At 37.2% G+C, this 25782-nt stretch overlaps 1 protein-coding gene across 1 annotated transcript in view; it reads right to left on the bottom strand.

Annotated features, from left to right (window-relative positions):
- Positions 1-25782, bottom strand: part of LRP2 (LDL receptor related protein 2) — a 146496-nt gene that overhangs the window by 4326 nt on the left and 116388 nt on the right. The window contains 20 exon segments of the mRNA XM_080398878.1: positions 1037-1166; positions 3127-3244; positions 3377-3444; positions 4018-4108; positions 6335-6454; positions 7183-7359; positions 7793-8013; positions 8798-8926; positions 11425-11590; positions 12390-12533; positions 15129-15260; positions 16260-16391; positions 18382-18510; positions 19462-19584; positions 20372-20509; positions 21906-22022; positions 22288-22404; positions 22981-23100; positions 23796-23924; positions 24809-25054. Coding sequence (XP_080255004.1) covers positions 1037-1166; positions 3127-3244; positions 3377-3444; positions 4018-4108; positions 6335-6454; positions 7183-7359; positions 7793-8013; positions 8798-8926; positions 11425-11590; positions 12390-12533; positions 15129-15260; positions 16260-16391; positions 18382-18510; positions 19462-19584; positions 20372-20509; positions 21906-22022; positions 22288-22404; positions 22981-23100; positions 23796-23924; positions 24809-25054 — 2747 coding nt within the window.

Raw genomic sequence — 25782 nt, 5'->3', positions numbered from 1 at the left:
ATCCAGACCTGTTATTAGCAACATATACACTGCATCAGTTGGACTTCAGTGTGTCATTATTAGGTCAGAAAATGGAAAGTACCATGAAGTTTTTCATGCATGAAAAAGACTTGAGGTAATATTCAAGCCTAAAGCTATTTTCCTAGTATTTACTGAAATGTTCATATGGTTGTTTCATTACACAAGCTGCTTAGTTTTAACAAAGGCTGTGTTTCTTCATCTAGAAGAAGATCATATACATTATTATGAGTTTAATCTTCACTAGATGTTTAATTTCATATTATTTACTGGCAGTTAAGTCTGTAATTTATCTTTAAATTCCAAAGTTTAGGGAGTTGCCAGTGTAGACTTTGCAGCAAATGTGTATTATTCAAACATACCTGTGATCTATTTGCTGTAAGTAAAAATATATTATATTTTACTTCTTGTGGTAAATGGGTGTATTTTTACAGTACAGGAAACACAAGGGTGTGCTGTATCTCAGATGTGCATAACAAAATATGGATGAAGTAGAGTTATACTTTATGATGTCCCCAAAATTATTAAACATGATTTGTTTAAACTTGTGAAAATAAGAAACTGTCCGATTTATAATTTGTACTGCAAAGTAGTGTACGTTGTGGTTAGGCCTGAGTTTTACATCTGAAGTTTCTAACCTACAGCGTGGATTTGAAAACCACACTTTTTAATCTGTTGTATGCAACACAAATGCTCTCAAATAATTCCTTCTTAAGATATTTTATTTGCCTACTAATTCCCCATATATTCCATTAATATGTTTAAATAGGAAAGGGGGTTATCTACTTAATTTCTACCATATAAATCATGAGAAAAGTCATATTATTTTGAAGAACAGCCTACATTTGTCCTTGTCTTCAATTTACAAAAATCTATTCCAGGAAATTATCAGTTCTTCTTTTTCTAGAACATATTTATTATACCACTATCATTTTTACATAAAAGACTTTCCTCTGTCAGCTAAAAATGACATTAAAAGAACATAATCTAAAAAAATTATTTCAGAACTAAACCTTACCATTTGCATTGCTCTGTCTATAGCAGAGTCTCCTCCAAAGCCAGACACTCCTATGTCCATACTCACATCTGCTCCAGATCGGAAAGTTACCCCATTGCCATTTTCAGTAGATTTTACAAGACTGCTTAAACTACCAAAAAAAAAAAACCAAACACAACCCACAAAAACCAGATTATACACAAAGTGAGCTCATAATACAGATTTTTCTAGTTGTTCTTGCATACTTATCACTTGGAATTTTTTCTGGGTATAGGCAAGCTAGTGAGGGCACCAGAAGTAGTATTCCTGCATTAGTTCAACAATTCTTTTAACCTAAGTTAAACTGCAGCTGAAATTTGTGGACATAATTCCAACTTCTATGCTAAAGATGTTTATGCATGCAAACCATGAAGACAACTGCACAATACTGTTTTTTGTATAAGCAAATGTTCAATCTGCATATACATTTACAGTAATCACAAGTGCACATTAGACTTGCATGAGAAACATTGGAAATGGGCTGATAGAACACTGTCAGGTTCAAAACAATAGGAGCAGTGAAAGACAATAATGAATAGCCAAATACAGAGCTTTCTGCACAGAAATCTGAGCATGCAATTCCCCAAAACCATGCAACTGCAAATCCACTGCAGAGTTAAACTTCGAGTTCATTTTATCAAATTTGCCTAACTTGAAGGAAGACAGAAGCATTGAAATAATCTTTCCATTTGTGTGTCCTCTTTGGAGCTGGCTTGTACTAAAACTCTTGTCTACAGCTGGTACACTGTACACACACCTTACCAGTTGGCCCTGCAGGCATCAGCTGATGGAATTTTAGAAAACCTTAAATCTTAGCTATGATTCCTGTACATGGACAAGTCCCATATTTAGGGCAACAGTTAAGCTATAGCTTGAGTTAACTCTGCAGTAAAGGTACAAGTTAACAGTTTAAAGAGGGATTGAAAAATGGCAGCACTAAGGCATATTCATGGCAGAAATGAAAACTCTGAAACAAGCCTCACAGACAAAATACTGACATCTCAATTTCACGTGGCCTCATAGCTTATATGAGAAGTATTGTTGAATGGTAAAGTTTGAGTCAGTACATTAAAATTTCTACTTGTTCACTATCACGACACAGAAAACTTCCATTCAAGAAAGAAAGAAACGGAGCATTTCAGTGAGCAACTTAGAGACTTCTTACAAACTCTGTCTACAGGATTGATTTGCACAAAAAAATTTTGCCCCAATTTAACTATGTCAAGTCAAAAATAGACTTAATTAGTTCAGTGTAATCCTCCAGTGAGGAAGCAGTTGTAGCTACATCCACATTACTGATTACAATGATTTAATTACACTGATTTAAAGCTACTACTGTGAAATTGGTGCAAAGACTATGAAGATGCAGCTTTATGCATTTAAAAACATATAATTTCCTTAAAGCTAAAAAAAAAATAAATCTTGATGCATTATATTCTGACTTTTTTTAAAAAATAATTCAAAATATTTACAATTTTTTTTCTTCATATTCCTTTGATTTAAAGCATCAAGTATTTTTGAATTATATTCCACAAAGCTGGTTTTCACTAAACAGTATGACTGTCAGGATTGCAGAAACCTACAAAAAGCCCAGATTTCTCTGGCACTGGAAATAAATAGAAGTTAACTATACATGCCCCATATTATTTTTAAACTAATGAACACAGTGTTGCAGATGAGCTCAGCCTTTAAATGTTAGAGATCTCTTTGCCAGAATCAACTTCTAACAAACTTCTCTAAAAAAATCCAAACATATGTAATTATGGTCTTTTTTATCTCTTTGAAATGAATATCCAGTTCCAGATCTGGTAAACAGTCTTCTTTATTGCTCATTATTTAAAAACTAGTTGGGAATGTGACGAGTTTTACAATAGTCCTTTGTTATAAAATAATGATCAGCTAGGATATTGCTTAGAATCAAAAATCCTCCTGATCTGCTGCAACACTGCACTTCCCATATTCCAAGAGAATGGGTACATAGCCAACAAACTGGATTTTTCAGAAATACTTGGGAATAAACATAGATTTGTCAGTGCACAGACATTACAACTATGAAAGCCTTCTAAACATACCTTGGTAGTTTGGGAAGCGCTGGTAAAAGGGAACCAGTTCGTCTGTAGTTAAAGAAGCCTCCAACCGCTAACACTCCAATTATTATGATTAGTATGACAGTCAGCAATACTGCTACTGCTGCTTTCAAAGACAGAAGAATAAGCAAACATTCAAGCAAGCATAGGTCAATGTAAAAAAAGAGCTCAAAGAATTATAAGCTGGACCCTGAACAGCTCAAAATATCAAGTGTAATATACACTTGAAGCTTACTTGTTCCAGGAGGCACTCCTTTTGACAATCCTATTTCACAATAATTGCCAGTGTAGCCATATGAACACCTGTGAACATCAGAAGGACAGCTGACTGAATGGCTTTTATTAAGTCTAGGATCTCAGCTTTGTTATTATGTTCAGTACTGTTTATCTACATGCCAAAAAATTTAACTCCATGCTCAGTAATTATATATTACGCTGACTGTAAATATAGTATGTCTGCTTCTTCACCGAATAAAAAGTGGAAATAAAAAGTGCTGACTCAGAAAACTAGTCACTGAAGTTAAAAGATTTGGTTTCAGCAAAGCATCGGTGGCACCTACTGGTTGTTCCAGGTTACATTTACTGATCTCCATTGTTACAATTTTTCAGTATAGCCTCTTACTAGAATCTGCAGAGGTTTGCTGTTCTGAGTTTTTGGGTTTGGTTTGGTTTTGGGTTTTTTTCCAAACTGATGCATTTACATTGCTTATTTGCTGATATTTTTATGCACATAGGTGTTTTGCTGTGATTGTTACAAACATGCTGCTACAGACACCTTCTGAACCATTTCCAACACATTTCAAACAATTTAATTATTTTGTGAGACTAAATCAGCACAATCTGACCCAGGACTACCTTAACAACATACTGACTTACTTGCATTTCGGAAGACCACTTTCATCTATATAGCATGTTCCTCCATACATGCACCTGCATGCTGGTGGCATTGTGGGAGGGGATTCAATGGCTGCAAGATTCAAAAGCCACACACGTTATCAAGACATCTTCAACAAAAGAAATACTACCATAAAACATTTTATTTATCTCTACAGAACTTGTGCATGCAAACTCACAGGCTACTTTTCATAAGCTTTGCTTTAAATGTATTTGTTGCTTTTCTATTTATTTTCTGTCAAATTATCTTGCTTTAATTGAAGTAAAACCTGTTATCAGAAAACTTCTTATTCAGTAAAAGTAGGCATAGACAACTCAAAAGCTATATGTCCCATCACTTTCTTTTGCCCTTGCAATGCAGTCCACCACCACCCTTCAAACCTCTCCATTCAGAAAGCAGTAATACTTGATCTCCTTTGCCCAGACACTTCCCTCCAACCAGCTGGAAGCTGCATAGAGAGGGACAAACTGTGATGCATTTACTTATGAAGAAAAGCAGTGGATGGAAATGCACATACAGGAGGGCCCTCTAAACTCTCTGCCCTCTAAATACATCCTGCCAGTGAGAAAGAGGGAGAAGCCTAAAGTCCTCAGTTTTTGGTCAGTGCAGAGCACATGCTGATGGCTTGGCACCAGGTAGTGCAGAAGCCTGTTCTTCATCATGTCAGTGTCCCAGCTGCACTCCAGGAGCCCTGAGGTGACCAAGTGGCAGCACTGCCTGAGCTGGCCCAAACACAGAGCTATAAAGTTTCTGATATTATTCTACTGCTAAGTCAAGTGGAGGGGAAAAAAAAAAAAAGTTAAAAGTACTAGCCTTCAGTAAGAAGCTGGACATGCTGCCAAAAAGCATAGTTCACATAGGAAAAGCTCTGGATCTTAGACATCATTATAGGCTATAAATTAAGGATAGACTTTGACAGCCTGTCTCACACTGACAAGTTAGAACATAAGACATTTGTCATAAAATTTTATCAGCCAGAGGCAGAGGAAGTTTGTTGCTACGATGTTCTTTACAGGAACTCCCTTCAAGTAAATGGCATACAAAAGGGGGAAATGCAGGGGTCTTACAGGCTACGTTTCTCAGTAGCTGCAATACAGAGAAATTACGGCAGTCATGGCTCACTGGATTTGCTTAAAGTCAAGACAAAAACTGAAGTTCAAAACCGGAGACAGTATTGTATATCCTATTTCCTGTCTCCTTTTCCTCAAAATAAGGTTAAGCACAGCTTTCTTAATTCCTGAATATTTTATGTAAATCAGTTTCAGCAGAGAATAACAAATGCAGTGTCCTCAGAGCAATAAACAGCAAATAGCAAATGCAATCAACAGTGTTATTGATCCCTACTTTAAACATGTATTGCACATTTCCATTCACTATTACATCAAATTACTAGCTTCTCTTTCTGCAGCTCACACCATGTGGCAATAGGAAAAAGCATTAACAGTTATTAAGAAAATGTAATTTAGAGGCAAGACCATGTAAAAAATCATGACATTTCCTCTTTTAATGCAAAAAGAATATAATTCAGAGAAGACTAACCACATAAAAGATGTCAGACAATGTTATAAAGTATAATGTATTAGAGACAGGTTGCAAGGACAAGTACAAGGACATTTGGCTACTACCCACATCACTGTAAACCAAGAATGCAGACTCTCAGCTAGAGAAACAGAAAACCTGCAGTGGTATGCTCTTTCTTCTCAGGGAAGGCTGAGCAATTCTATTTTATTGGCACTCCTGAAAGCACTGTGGGGGCTCTGCTGCAATGCAACAACCAAGCACTAAATTCTAGCACTTAAAAGGCTTTCCAGTGCATGACAATTGTCTAGAAGTTATCTCTCTTTTCATTGTGGGTTCTGCAAGCTTTGTTTCAAGTTTCTATTGTATTCTATTATACCGATTAAACAATACCTTGTACAGAATTGTAAATACAATTATAAACTATAATTTGTCAGAAATTCTCTAGTTCTGAAACCAGTGCATTCGAAAAGAATGAAAATAAAATACTTCGCAATTTCAGAACAAAAATCAGAAACTGTGATCAATTTTGCAGCTGGGTCTGGACTGGTTAGAGTAATATAGCTATATCCATCCTACAAATGACATGCAAAGAGATTAAATGAAACACACAAGGTGAACAAAATCAGTGATGGCTGAGAATAAAAGCCAGATGTCCTGACTTACCAACATCTATTATATCAGTTAGCTCATCCCTGCATGTTTCTAATACAGTAACATGTTTACATTCTAAAGAAAAGCTTCCTTTGTGTTCATTTTTAGTTTGACAAATTATTCTACCTGCATCACACTCTGTACTGCTGCCTTCTATGAATCGAGTCCCTTGAGGACAAGTGCAGGTGTATCCTCCTGGTCTCAGCAAGCAGAGATGGCTGCAGACATCTTTACAAGGATTAGGCACTGGGAAAAAAGAAGTGATAAAGGCAGTTGAAGAAGAGCAGCATATTCCTGAGGTAAGGCAGGGAAATTTCATAGTCAGTAGAGTATTATCACACACCAAAAATCTAAGCAAGTTTAGATCCATTTGTAAAAACAACAGATGGTCAAATACCACATTTATATCAAAACCTTCTCTCTCATCTTTTTTTACATTCTTACGGGAGAGACCATGGCTGTTGGAAGCCAGTGTAGCACCAAGAAGAAACTAAACATCTCCAAGCAACATGGAGCTTTCTGATTATGAAAGCTAAAATACCTTTTAAGAGGGGTATGTTGGATGCTCCTCTGGATATCTTCCCCTGTGAGCACTGTGGACATGTCATAGCTGAAATAAACCCCTTGGAGGCAGTATTAAATGGCCAGCGCTTTGTATGTTACCAGGATTAATTCATATTGTGACTGCCACCTCTATGACAACTCCATCATGGAGGGGAAGACGAGAAAGGACAGGGTCATAACTTAGTTCTAAGAGACTCTAAAAAGCAGTGCGTGGTATTCCACAGCTGATTTAACTTTGGATGTACAGAAAATACTTGCCAGCCTCTATTCCAATTTTATGTTTTCAGAAATTAATATTATCACATACTGATAGATACATTATCAGAAGATTATTAATCTCTTTGAAGACATCAAAACCAACTTTGATATCCTAGCAAGGAATAGCTCACTAAAGGATGCTAATTACCTACCTGATTGATTGTATCTGTGCTGGTGATAGATGCACACTTGAGTAAGCCATGGATTTACAGTCAGCACTTTCACTTTTTCTCCATTTCCAAATTTATCTTTCTTCCAGACTTCTCCTCGTTCTTTAGCTATCCAATATAAATGGCCTTCAAAGACATCGAGGCTGTATGGACTGCTTACTTCTCAAAGAACCAAACAATAGACTGTCAGCAAGCAAATCTCTAGCAGGATTGATACAACTGCTGTCCTTCTTCAGGTTAAATACACCATTTAATCCTTTCATTTTAAGACATTTGCAGCTATATATATATATATACACAACCCCATGTGCCTCAACACTTCATGTCACTGTACCTGCAGACTGATTGATAATATACATAAAAAAGCAAGAATCCAGTTTTCCACATTGTCCCCTATTTGGGTCATGGAAATCTAGTTACCAGGCATCATGAACTCTGAACCTGGTGTGCCATTTTTCCCTGTATAAAGGAGGATAAAACACTAACAAGACTCACCCTTTGAAAAGCTCCCAGATCTAGCCCCACTTGTGAAGCCCAAGTGCTTGTTAGCATACATCTTGAGTACCATTATATTAATTGCACAAGTTCTTACCTCCATGTAATACTATGGTTCTGTCTGTCCCATCAGGTCTCATGGATTCAATAGTATTTTCTTTAGAATCACTCCAATAGATCCTGTCATTGTTCAAATAATCAATAGAAAGACCTGTTGGCCAGCCAAGGTCTTCAGAGACCAGAGTTTGTCTTTGTTGTCCATCCATCCAGGCACATTCAATCTTTGGCTGCCTTCCCCAGTCAGTCCAATACATGAGCCTGAAAGGACAGAACCAGAATTTAATATGGTTCAGAATTTGGTCACCATGGTTATCTTTTGGTGTTTCATAGAAAAGGTCAGTTGTGGAACATAAAGCTCTTCAGCAACCTGTTCTGCGGATGTGATCAGGGAAAGTCACAGACAGTTCACTGAACAGGCTTGTTTCAAGTACAGAAGATAAATACCAAAATAATAATGTTTTCATCTTGTGTCCTGATTTGGGGACAGAGTGGTTTTAATGACAGTTTGTCATTCTTAGTGGAAGAGAAATGACTGTGAACACTGAACATCCATCAGTCACAACAAAGCTGCAGAGCCCATGTGACTTCAGGAGCCACGCTGCTTTACTCCAGCTGAGAAGCACATATTGAGGTATCTGGTGATCCACCATATAATACAAGATGTAGCAAGCACCGCTGTTGAACGTACCAGTGCATTTACATTGCTTTCCACTGTGAAGGAGGCTGTGTCTGTATTGCTTGGAGGTTCTAATGAGACATTCACATCTATTTCCCTATTTCAGTACTAACAGGGAAATTCAGTGAGCACACAATACTGTAGAAAGGAGATTTTTATTTGACCTACCTGGTGGTGTCACCAACACAAGCACCCATATGAAATCTACTCCTAAAATACTTTCCCATGTACACAAATTTCCTGACATTAGTAAAGGGAAACTCCAGAAAGCATTCTCTTAGTCTTTCCTGTAAAACTAACCATTGTTTTGATTTTTTGGTATTGAATAGCATTGAAAACAATTCTGGGAAGTCCTGTAGCACTTACCCACGTTTTGGATTGACAGCAATAGCTGCTGGTTGATCCAGTAGAGAAAAGATAAGCCACTTTCTGTACCGTCCATCTAATTTTGCCACCTCTATGCGATTAGTCCCTGAATCAGTCCAGTAAAGATGTCTGCATTACATAAAACACAAAACGTTCCAGAAGTAAATAGTTTATACTTGGGAGAGGAATAACAAATTTTTTTATTTTTTTTTAAGAAAAGCTATATCAAACCCAAACAAAATTAATATAATGAAGCTGCATTGATTCCATATGAACTTTCTCAGTCTAGAATATACAGACCCTAAATATAGGTGAGTTTAGCAAATGTGATCTATGGGCTCACTAGTTTTCTTCTCTGACAAAGTTTCTGCAGCTGCTTCTGTTCCCTGTCAAATAATCATCATTAAAAGGTTACTGAGAACTGTCATTGTTACTTCTAAGCACCAGAGGCAGCTAATAAGCATCTTTAAAGATTCCGTTTTCCAGGAGACTATGAGGTTCATTACAAACAAAAATTCATTTAGCGTTTAATTTATACAGCAACTCTACAGGTATCCATCTTACTAGTCCTCTAGACTACCTCCTCTCTAGACTTCTGTCTTCTAACAGAGATGTTAATGGATAAACTGTTACCACATCAAAGCATTTGCATCTTAGTCCTTACAAACAGGGCAGTCTACTCTTCCTTGAGTTTTGCTTATCTTTCTCATCACAGCTCTGTTTTTGACCTTAGATAATAAATGTATTCATTATTATGCACCCACTAATCACACAGTGCCTTCTCATGGAATAAATTATCTCATAATTGGCTTGGGAATTTGAGAAAATACTGTAATTCCTATTTTGCAGATGGGCGGAAGGACTAAGTGTCCCAAACCCTGTATATCAGTTTTTATATAATGTGCAGACACTTAAATATGTTTTTTTAAAAAATATGTTTCAACATTGTTCTGGAATCAGTATAATATTGTGTTTGACATGCTAAAGATGCTAGCCTCACCAGGATGCTGGTCATATGTATCTGTTTTCATTGCTCTCATGACCATATAGATTTGTGAATAGAAATTCATACAGTTTCTCCTGCCCTCAGAGGTTTTTGGTTTTCCGGGTGGCCTGCAGTTCACAAAGCAAACAGCAAAACAGCTTGAAGGCTAAAGGCTAGCCCAGGCCTTAATATATCTACCTCCTATTTAAAAACTGCTGGAAGGAAAGATACGATTTTCCACTTCTTTTTTTTTTTTTTCTCCATCATGACTAGCACAATTTTTCAGGCTAGTGAATCACTTCAGCCAGCCAGACTGACTTATCCTGCTGCAGAAATTAGGGTGATGTACTGCATGAGCAACTTCATAACTATTTCATAGTTCACCTAACATAGCATACCTAACACAAAGAGTCCAGATAATGAAAGCTACATATCAGGCCGCAAACTGGAATAAGTCTTTCCCCAGTCTTTGCCTACTCATACAATAGGCTTTTGAATCATTAGGGGGAAAAAAGAAATAAATCTGTTGCCACAAACACGTTCAGAAAAAAGTGCTACCTAACCACAACCCAGGTCTTAAGCACCTTCAATCCTATTTTGATTGGGGACATAAAAGGTAAAGTATTCATTCACTTAGTTGATAACCACATGACAGAGGGGAAGCAGATAGCTAAATTCCTTCTTTTATTTTTCAGCTTTTCAGAAACTTCATGCTTTACTATGATCTTAGCATTCTTTTTCTTCACCCTATTGACTGCATCACCAGGAACATCCAAAATCTGTCAACAGCATTCAGAGAGTTGATCCATCTCTATAAACTCTGTCCATTCAGCTTCAGACAGAATTCTGACTACATTTAACCACATCTAGCTACAAACATAAGGATTCCCTCAACATTATACCAAATGAACTACAGCTATGCCTGTTCACCACACTCTTTAACAGTTACACTGTAAACAAGAAATGACACCATCAACATCTAACTTCCAAAACTTATGCCCAACTTTCTCCCAGCTTTTCTCCAAGGTAGGAAAAGTAAGCAGTGATCTCATGATTTCTAGGATTAAGTTTAAAAATTGACATGTTTTTGACTTAAAGAAACCCACAGCCAACACGAGGGAGAAAAAAGTCTTGAGAGACAATTACAAAAATGTTACAATTTTCTGAGAAAACACTTCATTAGTCAGATTTCACAGCTGCTTCTGCTTTGGGATTAGCTCATATAGCCCAAGGCTGGTTAAGAAAGGAGCAAAGAAAAAAGACAAATTCCATTATGGACTGGGGAGGTCTCCTTCCAACAGCAGAGAAAGCTTGTTCCCTGGAGCTTACCCTGAGTCCTTGAAGAAGAATCCATCTGACATGACGGCCAGTGTACTATCACTTTACTGATGTACAACTGATCTGCTAGTTGTGATTAATGCAAGTTTCCTCAGAGAATATGTGATGCAGTCAGCAACATGTATTTGACCTATTAACCTGCTGTCTGGGCAAATAGAGCTTACTACATTCTCCTGAAGTACCTTGAAACTAGATACCTTCAGAGACAGTTCATAAGGAAGGAAAAAAGTGGGTTTTGCACTGCCTGATCAGACCCTTGACATAAGCGAGGTACAGCATTTTTCTAGCTTTTCAGTGTACTTACCTTCCAACCCAGTCAACAGCTAACCCATCAGGATTAACTATGTACTTGAGATTCAAATCAACTTCCTTTGTAGGATTGTTCCTACTGCTGTCAAATGTGGGCAGATAAGCACGTTTGATGGCTCCAAACTCAGAACCCTGTCCCAGAATGCTGAAGTACACAATACCTTCCAAAAAGATGACAAAGATAATTTTTAACATCTAGTTATTCCATATTTTGGGGAAATTTTCATCTTTCTGAGGCTTTTATGTGAAGACACCAGACCCATTTATTTATGAACAACACAGAGCTGTCTGTCCAATTAAATTATATTGTGTTAATGTGTAAGTTTTTAAGCCATTCATCATAGGCAAGATGCACATCTAAAATCATCTTGACCTAGACCATCAAGAAATATGTATCACATTTTTCAAGAGTAGAGGATCTTATCTCTAGAAGGCTTTGCATATGATTTTGAGAGTAATTTAGACTCTCACGACCCTACAGAGCAAATATGGCCCCAAACAGTGGCCCTGCAAAAAAGGCAAAAAGCAGAGAAACTGATAAAGGGGCAAAGATATAAACTAATACAGGGATCTACTCGCCAATCCTGCTTAGTGTAAGGATTAGCTCTTGCAAGACTTAAGCCAGGTTTGGGGCCTGGCAGAGGCAGAAAAAAAGGAAGCGGTTCATTTATAGCAGTCCTCTACTACTGCATAATCCTAAAGAGCCGGAATTCCACTGCTGAACTCACAAGAGGAAAAACAGTATGAAACCTAGCTAAACTAAACGAAAGCATTGAGGAACCACACTGGTACTGAAGAATGAGTAAAGGGGAGGGACACATTCAACCAATACCTGTCCAGTCAATCTTATTTGATTTTCATTTTCATTTCCAGCATAAATTAAGTACCTATACTGGCAGCAGTGCATCCTTTTAAACCAACCATTCCATGGTTGAGTATTAATGTTCTACACATACTCACTCAGGCCTATCCCTTCAGGGTCCCAGTCATAATCCAGAGCTTGGATGCGCTCCTGGTTATCAATATAGTCAGAGTACTGTTCTGATGAAATATTGTATCTTCGAATCCGCACATTATCTGGCAGCAGCAACAATGGAGGATTACCTGGGAAATGATCGTGAATTTTATTTTCATGTGTATTTCATTTTCAAAGAAACAGATGAAAGTCACTACTAATCAAAAATAAATCGGGGTTTTCACAAGTTCTGTCTGCATAAGAAGCAGAAAGATCACAGGGTCACTTCTATAACTTCAGAGCTATTCAAACTTCTTGGCTTTCCAAAATTAATTTAAAACTCTGGAAATACTTACCACTGAGGACAGTATTATCCTTTTCACCATAGATTTTGTGCAGTAAGGAGATTTTGCACATTAAGGGATAATGCATTAAAAAATTTTAAACATTACAGTGTTGGCATATCACCACCTTACATCTCAAAAACAGAATGCTGCTATACACTTTGTGGTCTAGCTCCCCCCTCACAGTACAGGAAACAATTCTGAAAGTACAAATAAATTGCTTGCACTTTGAGCCACAACCTATCTGAGTTCTTCTACCTGAAAGTGTTTAAATTCTAATGTCGTCATATACAGATGAATGTTCTCCTGCCCACAGCTTAATTTGGATTTAGCCTCAATACTCTAACAACTTGACTATAGGGAGTATCAGTCCCACGTGCCAAATTTTGCTGGTGAGAAAATTTAATTGTTCAGCCCTTTTGCCAAGAACGAAGTCCAGTTGAGAGTCGTGGACTTAAACCCCAGGCCTTCTCCCAGAGAAGAAATTATCCTATGTTAATCACATCTTCACAGACACAATGAGAAATGACAAGGCATTCAGCTGGGAAAGGAAAATCTCATTTACCAGTGCCTTTTCCAACTAATAATACTCAGTTTCCTGTGAAGTGTTCAATTGAACACAATCCCTTTCCCTCTAAGTCATGCCTAGCTGTGGGAGAGTAAGGCAAGTGACTATTCTCTAATGAACATACAATTCAGTGGAGAAATTGATAGCATTTCCAATATATATGCTATTAGAGGGAAAAGGGGACCTAATATTCTGTGTGTTCTGAAAATGCCTACTGATCAGGCCTGCAGCAGACAGGCAAAGGAAGCGCTCATTTATAAGTGCTTTAAGCCTGTCCTATAAGGACCAGCAGAGTTCTGAGCATACATAGAACTTTGAGCACAACAAATTTCATGATGTTATCAGCTACAGTCATGTTATTTTCTGTCATTTAGCCTTTAAAACTTTAGGTGTCTAGATGCTTCCTGAATAAAGCCTATGAAGAAGGGTTTCAAAGAACTAGACTTCTGACACAGGCACATAAAAAGGCAGCCAGGTAGAAACTCAGGTGCAAATGCCCTCTTGTATTTCCAGTCTCATGCTCAACGGTAAATATTTGCTGAGTTAGGTCCCTTGACCAGAAACCTGAAGACATCGTTTTCTTTTATCACTTCTCATATTACAAATGATTTTCAGGTTTCAAAACCTCTAGAAGCACACACTTTTGTTCACAGGCATTCTGTTTTGAAGATTTTACTATCTGACTAGGCACACCATATTTCTACCATGTATCTCTTAAAGCTGTTAAAGTGTAAGTACTTTTCTAAATACAATGTTTGTCTTTTATCTAATACTGCTGCATTGTCAATTTTTCCTGTTTTCTTCAACTCTTTATTATTACTATTCTATTACTATTGTTTTCTGAATCAACTCTCTACTAATCAATGACTCCAAAAGTCAGCGATTCCCCATCTCAGCCCAGAAAGCAGGTAGAACCACTTTTGTGGTGTCTTTCATCTGGCTACCGGGGCAGTGTAAGAACAAGCAACAGAACTCCTTTCTGGCACCTTCCCCGGTTGAGTTGTGCATGGGGTGTCTTTGGAACATTTTGTCACCAGCCGACTCCAAAAGTCAGCGATTCCCCATCTCAGCCCAGAAAGCAGGTAGAACCACTTTTGTGGTGTCTTTCATCTGGCTACCGGGGCAGTGTAGGAAATAATTCAGTAGCAAATGAAAATAGAAGTGTACATTAGTCTGCGCTTCCAAAAGTGAAAGGTGTTTACGTAGAAGATTGAACCTAGGCTTAAACTAGTCTTAAAATCAGCCCAGCCGCTCTACCTGTCCTAACACCCTGCAAGGCTGAAACATATTTTAAAAAGGAGATGGAAAGTCTTGTTGCCTCAAGAGGGTTCACGTACTGTAGGCACTGCACTAAGGTATGATAACAAGCTAATGACTGACATTGGCCAAAAGTCCCATTTGTGTGCATCAGTCCATGAACAATCAGTGTCGAACTGTCATCAAACTGCCTTTGATTTGTACCAGTTTAATGCAACTTTCTTCTGATGCATTATTTTGTTGAGAAAACCTAAACTTCAGGAACAGGCAACATTAATTTCCTCCTGATGACAACCACACGATAAGCAGGTTTTTGTTTGCAGAGCACTTGAAGAGAAAGGCAGGCAGGTATCCAAATCAAGATAATATTTTTAATGTTTACAATTGGAAGCAGAGATGAGCACTTCTATTCTTGATTATGGAATGGGCAGAATACACAGATAATAATATGTTACAGAATAATGTTTGGTTTTCATTATCCCCTTCCTAAAAGAAGAGAGGATTATATTCATTAAGTTGCTATACTCCACTTGCTCTTTACAGGTAGCAATCAATCTTGCTATCAGTTAACATACCATTAGCTGCACACTGTTTCCCTTGTTGATCACCCACAGACCTGAAGCCATCTGCACAGAAACATTCATAGCTTCCTTTGGAATTCTTGCAGTCCTGGGTGCATGTCCCAAAGATCTCACACTCATTAATATCTAGGCATAAGTAGAGAAAAAATTATTAGAACTTAATCTCTTTCTTCCGCATGCTGGTCACCTTTACTCCATGAAGTGGTAAGTTTGTCCCTTCCCCACATACTCTAGAAGATCAGTGACCTAATAAGTCACATCAGCATCTGTTACCTAACAGAACTCCTCATCACTCATCTGCTGTCTAACATAACTAACTACAGATGGCTAATAACTGCATTGCTCCTGCTTATCAGATTGCTTATCAGATTGCTTTTCAGAGAGACATTGTTGATCATGTATTTTCATGTCAAATCACCAAGATGAAAGATGAGGCACAACTACAGTGAGATGCAGAAGCAAAGTCTTCTTGAAATGCTGAAGCAAAGATACCGAGTCCTCAGAAACAATATCAGCAGCAAGGAAAGGGAAAGGTGGTCTTGGATCATCCTTAATAAAACTACACATATTGTCTAACAAGAGCTGGGAGCAACAAACGAAGTGTTGTCATCAAAACATACTGAAATGGTACCTGTGAAGGTACTATAAAGCACAACTACAAACAATGGCCTTTGGGTAGACTCTGCACCATAGTTTATCTGCATATAACTGGGACAAAAATATGGTACAATGAACCTTTACTGTAGGTCTGCTTTGGAGCAGGACAGAAGGACAGTATAACCTTCAGTAAGTTTTCTTTCAGTAAGGAGAGAAAAAAAAAAAAAACAACAGGAAATTTCTGTCCCTCAGATTGCAAGGATATGACAATGCCTATCTACAGTAAAGCAAAAACATATACCCACAGCCACCAAAAGTTTAAAATATGTCCAAACTGTGGAGCCAGTTCTTTGTGGAGTGAGGCCTGCATGTTAGAAAACATGATTCAGCAGCAGAACTTTTTAGGAAGCATCTGCTAAATGTATAAAAACTGTTCTAGAATGCAAAATGGGTAATCACATTGAAACGTTTAAGTAACAGGTCACTGAACGCTTATCAGTGAGAAGATGATTAGAAGATCGAAAATACCATCACAGGAGTTTCTGTTAGTTTCACTGGCCTTGTACCCTGGTCTACAGGAACAGATAAAGCCACCTTCATTCAGGTTGGTACAGTTATGTTCACAGATATTTTCTGCACATGTTCGCTCTGTTCCAGGATCTGGGGGTGGGGGGAAGAAAGAAAGTAAATTATACAATTATAACATAAAAATAAAGTGATAAAGGTGTCATAATTTTGATCATTATTATGATTTTAAATGGTTTTCAGGTAGACAAGATCAGTTTTCTTTCATTTTTTTCTAACTGAAACTCAATTAATGTGAACATGTATTCTCTAAGGCATAACTAACTACATGTCAACACAGCTGCCAGTTAAGTTTAGTCTCTAGAACAGGGTCATGATAAAAGCCATAACCATCAAAGCTCACCTTCCTTAAGAGAAATGGCATTCTACATAACCACCAATCTCCAGCAACTGCAGAAACTAAGGCATTTGACTAAATCCTACCTTTGCCAGCTTACCTCTTTCTTACCCAGCGCTTTTTTTAATCAGTAAACAAAAAGTGTTCTCAATTTCTATCATACATAACACAGGCCCTACATTATCTATAGCTGGAAATTGAGAGAAGATGACAGCTTGTTCATGCTGTACCTAATCTAAAAGCTAATGAAATCAATACAGGTCATTGCAGAGAATGCACTGCCCTTTAAAACATGTCCATAATTGAAAAGGCAAGCCAGGAATAATAGATACTCTGTAACAGATAATGTAAGTACATACAGAATTCTATCAATTCTGACATACTCTACATATACACAAAATACTTTTAAATTCAACTCTGTTATAAAAGTAGAAAATATGAATAATACATGTTTATTGACAGAGCATAAGAAAAAGGTATAGATGTATGGAACAGACATTATATTAAAGCTGATTATTTCCTTTACACATACATATCCAGTGCTGATTAAATTAAGTTTAAACAGCTCAATTTCATATACCTGTAGAAGCATAAACTTATTGTACATACACACACACACACACAAATATTCTGTTTTCTTTATAACACGGGTATTTGATGTTGGGAAAGCAACAAATGTTACCACCTGATCTGCATTCACATCTATCTCCAGAGAATAGAACACTGACTGCCAGAAGGTGTCTGTTTTGCACTGTTACATATCCCTTTTATACTTTTACATTTTTGTCAAGTCATTGCATTAAGTTATATTACCTAAAGACCATTGGGACAGTAGGTGAAACAGAGAAACCAGCTGCTTTAAAATGGACTGCACTATAGGCTTCCCAGTTATTTGCATTTTGCATGCTGGATTGTAAATCACCAGTGCATCATTTGGTACACTTTCACTTGGAGCTATCAAAGCCTGACGAATTGAAATTGCAAGTACATGTTCATATTGTCACTCTGCAGCTGTCTACATATTGATACAAAAAGTAAGGATTTTTTTTTTCAGATTCCATGAGAATGTTCTCTCTTGCCTCAAAGTTCAAGCCAAAGCTTTTGCATCTAACAGGATGCTAGTAAGTTTATGATGCATAGTTAATAAAAGTTGCACAGAGGATCTTAGAGGGTTGGACTGGCTATCCTTATGGAATTCCATGGTCATGTCTGTAAGCAGGAAAAGAGAAGCATCTCACAGTACTTAAGAGCCCTAAGCAACCTACACCAGTTGAGTCTGACTATGAATACTTCATAGGTTGGCCTATTGCAATTATAAAGTAAATGTCCAGATGTTCTTGCCTCCATAATGTAACCCATTTCAAAACAAGATCAAAACCATGATGAAACCCTTTTTTGTGATGTGCACTCTAAGCCTAAAAAGGACTGTTCAGAGCACTGAATTTCATAGAATCATTTAGGTTGGAAAAGATCTTTAAGATCATTGAATCCTACCATAAAACTAACATTGCCAAATCCCACTAAACCACGTCCTTATGTGTCACATCTACACATCTTTTAAATACCCCAAAAGAAGGAAAACAGAAAATATTGTCATGTCTAACTGGATGATCCTAGCACAGGCTAATTAAAAAATCAATACTTCTTAGTATGCTATTCAAGAAGAAACATTTTAGACATTTTTATTTCAATAGCATTGTACTTTTGTATTCTATTAATATTACTTACTGCAGCCCATTTCATCAAAATGGTCTCCACAGTCGTCGTAATTGTCACAAACATAATGTAGAGGAATGCAATTTCCATTACTGCACTTGAATTCTTCAGTTGTACAAGGTCTTGGGGTTGGTTCTCTACCTACAGTTGAGAAGAGGTACACCCCTCTGTCACAGTTTCAGCTACACAGTAGCAACACACAGCATTATTCTACACTGTTAATGAGGAAGCTGATGCAATCTGGTAAAATAACAACTAGAGTGACTTTGGAAGTCCGTAGTAAATCTAGAACTATAAGCGGGGCCTCATGACTTCTAGTCACATCCCCATGAACTGAAAGAAGCCCCTCCATTTTATAAAGAGAGAAGGTAAATTATTCTTGTTAATAGTTGATTGAACTTTCTTTTTAATAGTCCAAATCTATTACTATCCTTTAATGACATACTTCATACATCTACTGCAGACTTCAAGAGACTATCAGGATATTAGTAAACTACCAGCTTTAAGAATATTGTACAATAAAGCTAGTAAATAATATCATTAAGCAACAAAAAGGTATTATTAAACTTGGTAATAGAAAAATCAACATAGTCAATGAGAACTACATAAGATATCTGAGAGCAAAAACATACTGAATATTAAAAGAGCTTTTGCAGGATTTGGGCCTAAATATCAACACTGTTACTATGTGCATAACAGTGTCAAAAATACAAACTACCCGTTTCTCCATTTTAAAAGTCCCAGCTATTCATCTCATCCTCATTTTATGATACAGTCAAACTCTTTCTTCTTTTCTATTTTAAGTGGAGTTCATAATAAGTTGACATAAGTTAGCTGCTGCTCCTCATAAAATACAATATTGTTTTGAAAATCATGCTCTGTACTTTTCAGACAAAGGTTTGCTGACTTTTGCTACTTGTATGGAGAGCTGTAAATACGTAGTACCAATAATCATGGTTCAAATTATTTCATACTGAGCTCTAGTTTTGACAATTTATGTTTCATTCTGACATTTCTATAGTCCTTTGGCATAATTAAACATTAAGCACATCACAGTTACTGAATTTGCTGCTCAGTTTGGTGTAAACATACAGTGTTCCTCTTTCTCATCACTTCCATCTCCACAGTCATCCTCGTGGTTGCACAGCTCATGACTATATATACAGCGGTTGTTTTCACATCGGAAACGGAACGGAGAATCACAAGCAATGTCCACTGAAATCACAGAGACCAAGACAGTTACACTTTGATACCTCATGCCATTGAGTCGCAAATTATCCCTATCGCTTTTATCTGGTAACATTTATCTGGTTTCCCATATTTTAAAAAGTGTGGAAGCATTCAGACCCGAAAGAATATTTTCCTCACATTTTGGCGATTTATGTTAGGATATTAGACATTTTTTGTCAGAAGACAGTGCATCATCTTTGGCCAAAGGCATATCCTATGACTACATTTAACACTGAGGTTTCTAGATTTGTTTATGAAGTAAACTGATTGAAAAACCATCATGCTATTTAAGTGGCTCTATAGTGCACAACTGACAAAAATTTAAGTAGTACTTCAAACAATTCATTTTTGGAGCTGAAGTCAGGACTCCTCAACCATATTTACAAAGATGTCCTGACTATACTGATAACCTTAAAAGCTCAGCACCTTGGAGAATATATGTTTATCTGTATTAACCTTTAATTGCAAACTGATGCTCTGATTTTAGATAACCAACTTGAAAATGTGAAATAGTGTCCTTCTCTCTTTGATATGTTTCTCCCTACTTTTACAACTACATATACAAACATCTGCAAAGCAGTGAGAAACATACTGTAGGAGGATGAAGTGAACTTGCATATGAAGCAAAATTCTCAGCATTCATCCTGAATTGTCTGTGAGAATCTCCAGTGAAAATAAAATATTTAAAATTTATTTTCTGATTGTTTTCTAAATTTTAATTAGATATTTTATTATGCATATTGTTCATTTTAATATAATTTTTCTCTCTTACAGCAAAGGTGAAGTTCTTCATCAGAGTCATCTCCACAGTCATTGTCACCATCACATTTCCAGTATGGCTGGATACAGACATGGTTTTTACATTCAAACAGCATGGGCGGACAGTATGTACCATTAGGATACCGTGTTGCTGAAGAAAAGTAAAGTATTATGACATTTTCATTTACAATGGAAATTGTAGGCTTTCCTGAAAATTATGCAGCCCTACCCTACATTATTTTTTCAATACCCTTCTCTCCATAGTAGGAGATAAAGTATGAGGCACTGCAAAGATCTCCAACAACAACAGACTGCAAGGTCTGAGGACTTCTTGGTAGCTCTAACCTAATTAAGTCAGGTTTGAATGAATAATAAAACAACATAAATTACTCCTAGAAACTTCTGAAAATAAAATGTCATTAATTTAACAACTACTACTTGAATATGTTACTGAAAAATCTAGTTCAGTAATAAAGGCAAATAATGTCATAGGCACCAAATGTGAATAGCTGAAAAAGTATCTAAGATAACTAATTACAAAAGGACTCACGTTGGTATAGTAAAAAAATACTCCCCTAAAAACTGTGGAAAAAACTGAACTAGAGCAAAGAGAAACCAAAAATATGACTCTTTAACCTACATAAATGAACTATATCATTGCCCTTTCAATGGCTTCTCATACACTTTTTCCTCCAAGAATAGCCAAATGTTATGTAACTTGAGTTCTGAGAGATTAACTGTTGCAAGGCACATTCCAGGATGTGGCTACTGTCAGAAGAATTATGGTCCTACTGTTCAGATTCCCCTTCATACTTAAAGCACATCTTTTAAAATTAAGTACATAGGAAGGCGTACAGAACTGCCCTGATACCAACTTGAAGAGACAGTAATTCTCCTGCGTACTGAAACCTGAAATCATTTGAACGTGTAAGTCAGAACCAATGCTTCAATATCACCTAAAAAGCCAATGTCAGTCAGCACAGAGAGCACAGAGGTGCTATTTTCATTCCAACCGGGAACAATACTTTCTGGGTAACAGCTGGAGCTGCAGCTCCACATAAACTATAGTGTACAGGCATGTTTTCACAGTAAATCAATACACAGAAGGAAGACAGAAACAGAAAAGTATCTTATTTTCTTGGCTTCACTGATGCTTTAGGAAACTATACACACCTTTGAGCGTTATAAAAAACAATTCCATTACAGAACCTTGTTAGAATACACTACAGTTGAAATAGTGGATATTGCAGTGTCCATGGGATAGTAAAAAAAATTTAATTCAATCACATGTGTATCTTTTCCTGGACCTTGTAAACACAAATTTCCTGGCATTAGGAATGTGTTTACAATCAGTATAAGAGATGACGACTCACTGTTTTATTAAAAAGTAGATTCAGAATATTATACTTATCCTGAATTTTTACTGATATCACCAAGTATTGCAGAATTCTGTACCTCTAAGGAATCATCTCACTTAAAGAGCGAGAAAGTGCAAATCTTTGTGGAAGTGAGCTCAATGAGCACCAACTGCAAAACTTGAAACTCACGACAAGTTGCTTCATCGGAGAAATCAAGGCAGTCTGCGTTTCCATCACATCTGAAGCGCTCTGCAACACAGTGCCCACTATCACACTGGAAATAACCTGGGTGGCAGGTCCTCAGCTCTGAAAAGATTCAGAATTAACTGTTGAAATGTCTTCTTGTTCAAATCCAGATAAAGTGTTTACTTTTTGAGAACATCATCCTAAAAAGACTGCAAAATCCCAGACCATTAAAACCGTGGTACCCTCTACTTTTGATGGAATGACTGATCAGGTCAACATTACTTCATTAAAGATGCTTCCCATAAAAGATCATTTTGCAGAATAACTAATCACATCAGAAACGAAAGTGTGAACATGTAAGAGGTAGCATCCAGAAAATACAAACCACAGTCACGTTCATCTGAATTGTCTTCACAGTCATCATCATGATCACAGATCCACCGGGAAGGTATGCAGCGCAAATTGTCACAACGGTATTCACTTTCTGTGCATTCACGAGGACCTTCATTTAAAATGAACATACAAAAACGAAAGGTTCCCCAGATGTAGATTTAAACATTCACAGCTGTCTCATTAAACCAGACAAGATTAATATGGGCAGATAATGTGGCATAACCCTTAAACCAAAATTATGTTAAAACAACATCCTCTCTCCCCTTTGCCCATACACTTCAATTATGTTAAACATTTTATATCCCTCTTAAAATAGAAAGAAGGAAATTCATTGTGTATTTTATTTCATCACAGAATTATACAGTAATTTTTATTTCAAATCAGAAGAAAAAAGATCCACTCTCCTTGTTTAAGGATGTACTAAATTTGTACACAGGGCAGAATTCAAATGTCACTTAGTGGGAAACAATTTGTCTTATTGTGATGACGGATTTATCAGTGTTTTTATGTACCCAAAATGTTTCATTGTGACATCACCATGGTATTTCAGCAAAGAAAAGACAGGCTGTAGAGTAAAACAATGGAATGGTTGCAGTTCAGAGCTGTCTGTCCCATTGTCATAAGAAATCGAACAACAGTTAAGTCAAAAGATGGACTATACCATGACAGCCAAAAAAGAACTCACTGCATTTGTGCTCATCAGAGTTATCTCCACAGTCATTATCTCCATCACACTTCCAGCGCAGTGGGATACATCGATGGTTGTCACAACGGAAATCTCCAAAAGGACTGCAAGTCATCTCCTCTGCAGTGTAGACAGTTTGCCAATGTAACAGTACACATTAGCAGAGTCTTTCATTAAGACAGAATGCACACAAGATAGTGGAAGTAAAGATGTTTTTGCCTCAAACTGGGCCAAGTAATAGTGAATTAATTAAGAAACAGTTGAAATAATTACATAAAACTGAGATGGAAACACAAAGAGGTAAACTTAGTATTGTCAAAGAAGAACATCTTGATCTCATGGTGTGTTACAGTTTCAAGTCTTTTCTGGTTCTAATATAGTTATCCATTGTCCTCTAAGCTTTTAAGTGCATGAGAGTTTTCAACACAAATATGAGGGTCTGGGAAAGCATCATCATACTTCCCATACCAATGGTTTCACCAGCATAGGAGGTAAATTAACTAAAATGTATAACACACTGACAATTTTAATTGGCTAAAAGAGTTCAGCTTAAGTAGAAGTATTTCCTGTTTCATTTGATGACATATCAGTCAAAATAAATCTTCAGAGCTCATAAATATGTGAGCTGCACAATGAATTGCTGCACACAGAATTTTTCCTGAAGACAAATAGCCAGCAGGGTAATTAACTGTTATCAAACAAAATATGCCCAGGTACATTATTTCTGAAGACTTCAGAAAATCAAGGCATTTGTTAATTGGAGAAATGGTTTAGGTACAAAGTTATGTTGAAATGTCCTTCTTTGCCAAACATACCACAGCCTTGTTCATCACTGTTGTCTCTGCAGTCATCATTCCCATTGCACACTGCCCACAGTGGTATGCAACGGTAGTTGGTTCTACAGCTGAATTGTGTATGATTGTCACACCGATAGGCCGGGCCCACTGAAAGAGGCAGTTGTCAAAGTTAGTGTAACTTAGCCATTGAACTGTCCTCCTTGCTATTCTGCCTTTCAAAATCTGTTACTATTTATAGTCAATTATTTTTACTAAAAAGAGCTCTCTGCTAACTTTAGTGTTGTAAAATACCAAGCATTAAATGTATCTGGTTTTACTATTTTTTCCAATCTATGCTGCTTGTATTCTGCATGCGCTACAAACCCATGAAAGGTTCAAATGACATTCGGTGTACTTTTCCCTGAAGTTTTTAGAGCTGGTAACAGAAGTCCCAAAACTGGAAGCCAGAGGAGGCAGCTTGTCCTCAGATGGCAAAATTTGGCCACAAGTTCTTCCACACGCCGGTGAGTCATGTGCTGCAGCACATGGGAAAATCCTGCTGTTAAACATAGTCTAGACTGTGCTCTGCATTTGTTCTCCTTGTAAGCTTGGTTCCAAATCATGTTAGCTTCAAGAAATGAAACTTTACTTTGTTTTTGTAGAAAGTGTGACATATGTCATACTCCAAAGTGGAACAAGGTAAAAATTGGTGAACTCTCATTCACTGTTTCCACACAGGCAATGTATGTGCATATCTCACAAAGTGTTGTTAGGGTCCAAGCAGAGGATGCTGTAAGCATCAAGCAAGCCAGAGTGAGATGTTGCCAGTTCTTGGTAATCTGGCCAGCATAATTAAGCTTTCTCCCCTTCAAGTATAAGTAGCAAATTATCTCATAGCCTCTATGTTTTCTAACACTCTTTACTGCATGACTGCAATTTGCTTGCAGAAAACATTCCTTTCCAATAAATTTTCAACCAGGAAAATTAAGTAATGTAGTTTCCTGGTTTTGGTGCACTACAATATAGGTAGCTTACTACAGCTGTGTGCTTACTGCATTCGTGGAATGGCTCATCAGAGTTATCACCACAATCATCATCCACATCACATTTCCAGGACTGTGGGATGCAATGGCCATTATCACATTTAAATTGGCCTGGAGGACAGGTTCTACTGGCACAGTGAGTACTATCTTCATCTGAGTTGTCACCACAGTCATCCTCTCTGTCACACTGCCAGGCTTCTGGGATACATCGTTTATTGGCACACTGCCACTGATGAGTTTCACACTGGTGATTAGCTGAAACAATACAAAATGTTGTTAGGATACTGAAACTTAAGCAGTTATGTCTACAGCAAAAGTTAAAAACAAAGTCAGTAAAAATTTAAAACTTTGAGTTTACTTGTCCAGCTAAGGTACAGATTTCTAACGTCACATGGCACATTTCCTACATGCATCTTCAGACAAGCTCACTAAGGCTCTACACTTTTCTAGGAGCAAGACAAATAGTATCTTCTCCTATAGCAAAGGGAAGTAAATCCAACAGTCAAACATGATTGAGGCAGGGGCTCCCAGCCACTTTGTAGAGGAGCTAAGTGACATTGTGGCTCTTGCCATGCTACCAACTTAGATGTATATTGCCTGATGAGCCTGTTCCTCTGACTATGAATGAACATGCCAGAAAACTTAGTAGAAGACCATGCTAATATCAGCTTCACAACCTATAAATGTACAGCCTCTGTTCCAAAAGGGCAAAGCACTGGAAGCTGATGTCAGCAGTGCTGGCAAACTGGGGGAGCTCTGAAGGCCTATGAAAACAGGAGCCAACACTGATCTCTTCTTCCAGACTATGAATGTCTCGCTGGACATACCTTACTGCTTGTTTACATATACTGCCAAAATGTTCAAGGGGAAACAGTATAATTTCCATACATTTTCTAGACTAAAGGATTCTATTCCCATGCACAAGGTGATGAGCAGAAGGAATTATGTAGACCTAAACTGACTTTTATTGTACCTGGTATATA

The sequence above is a fragment of the Falco punctatus genome (assembly GCF_963210335.1).
Source record: "Falco punctatus genome assembly, chromosome: 8".
Taxonomy (NCBI): domain Eukaryota; kingdom Metazoa; phylum Chordata; class Aves; order Falconiformes; family Falconidae; genus Falco; species Falco punctatus.
The sequence above is the reverse complement of the archived record's forward strand: the minus strand, read 5'-3'. Positions and strand labels throughout refer to the sequence as shown.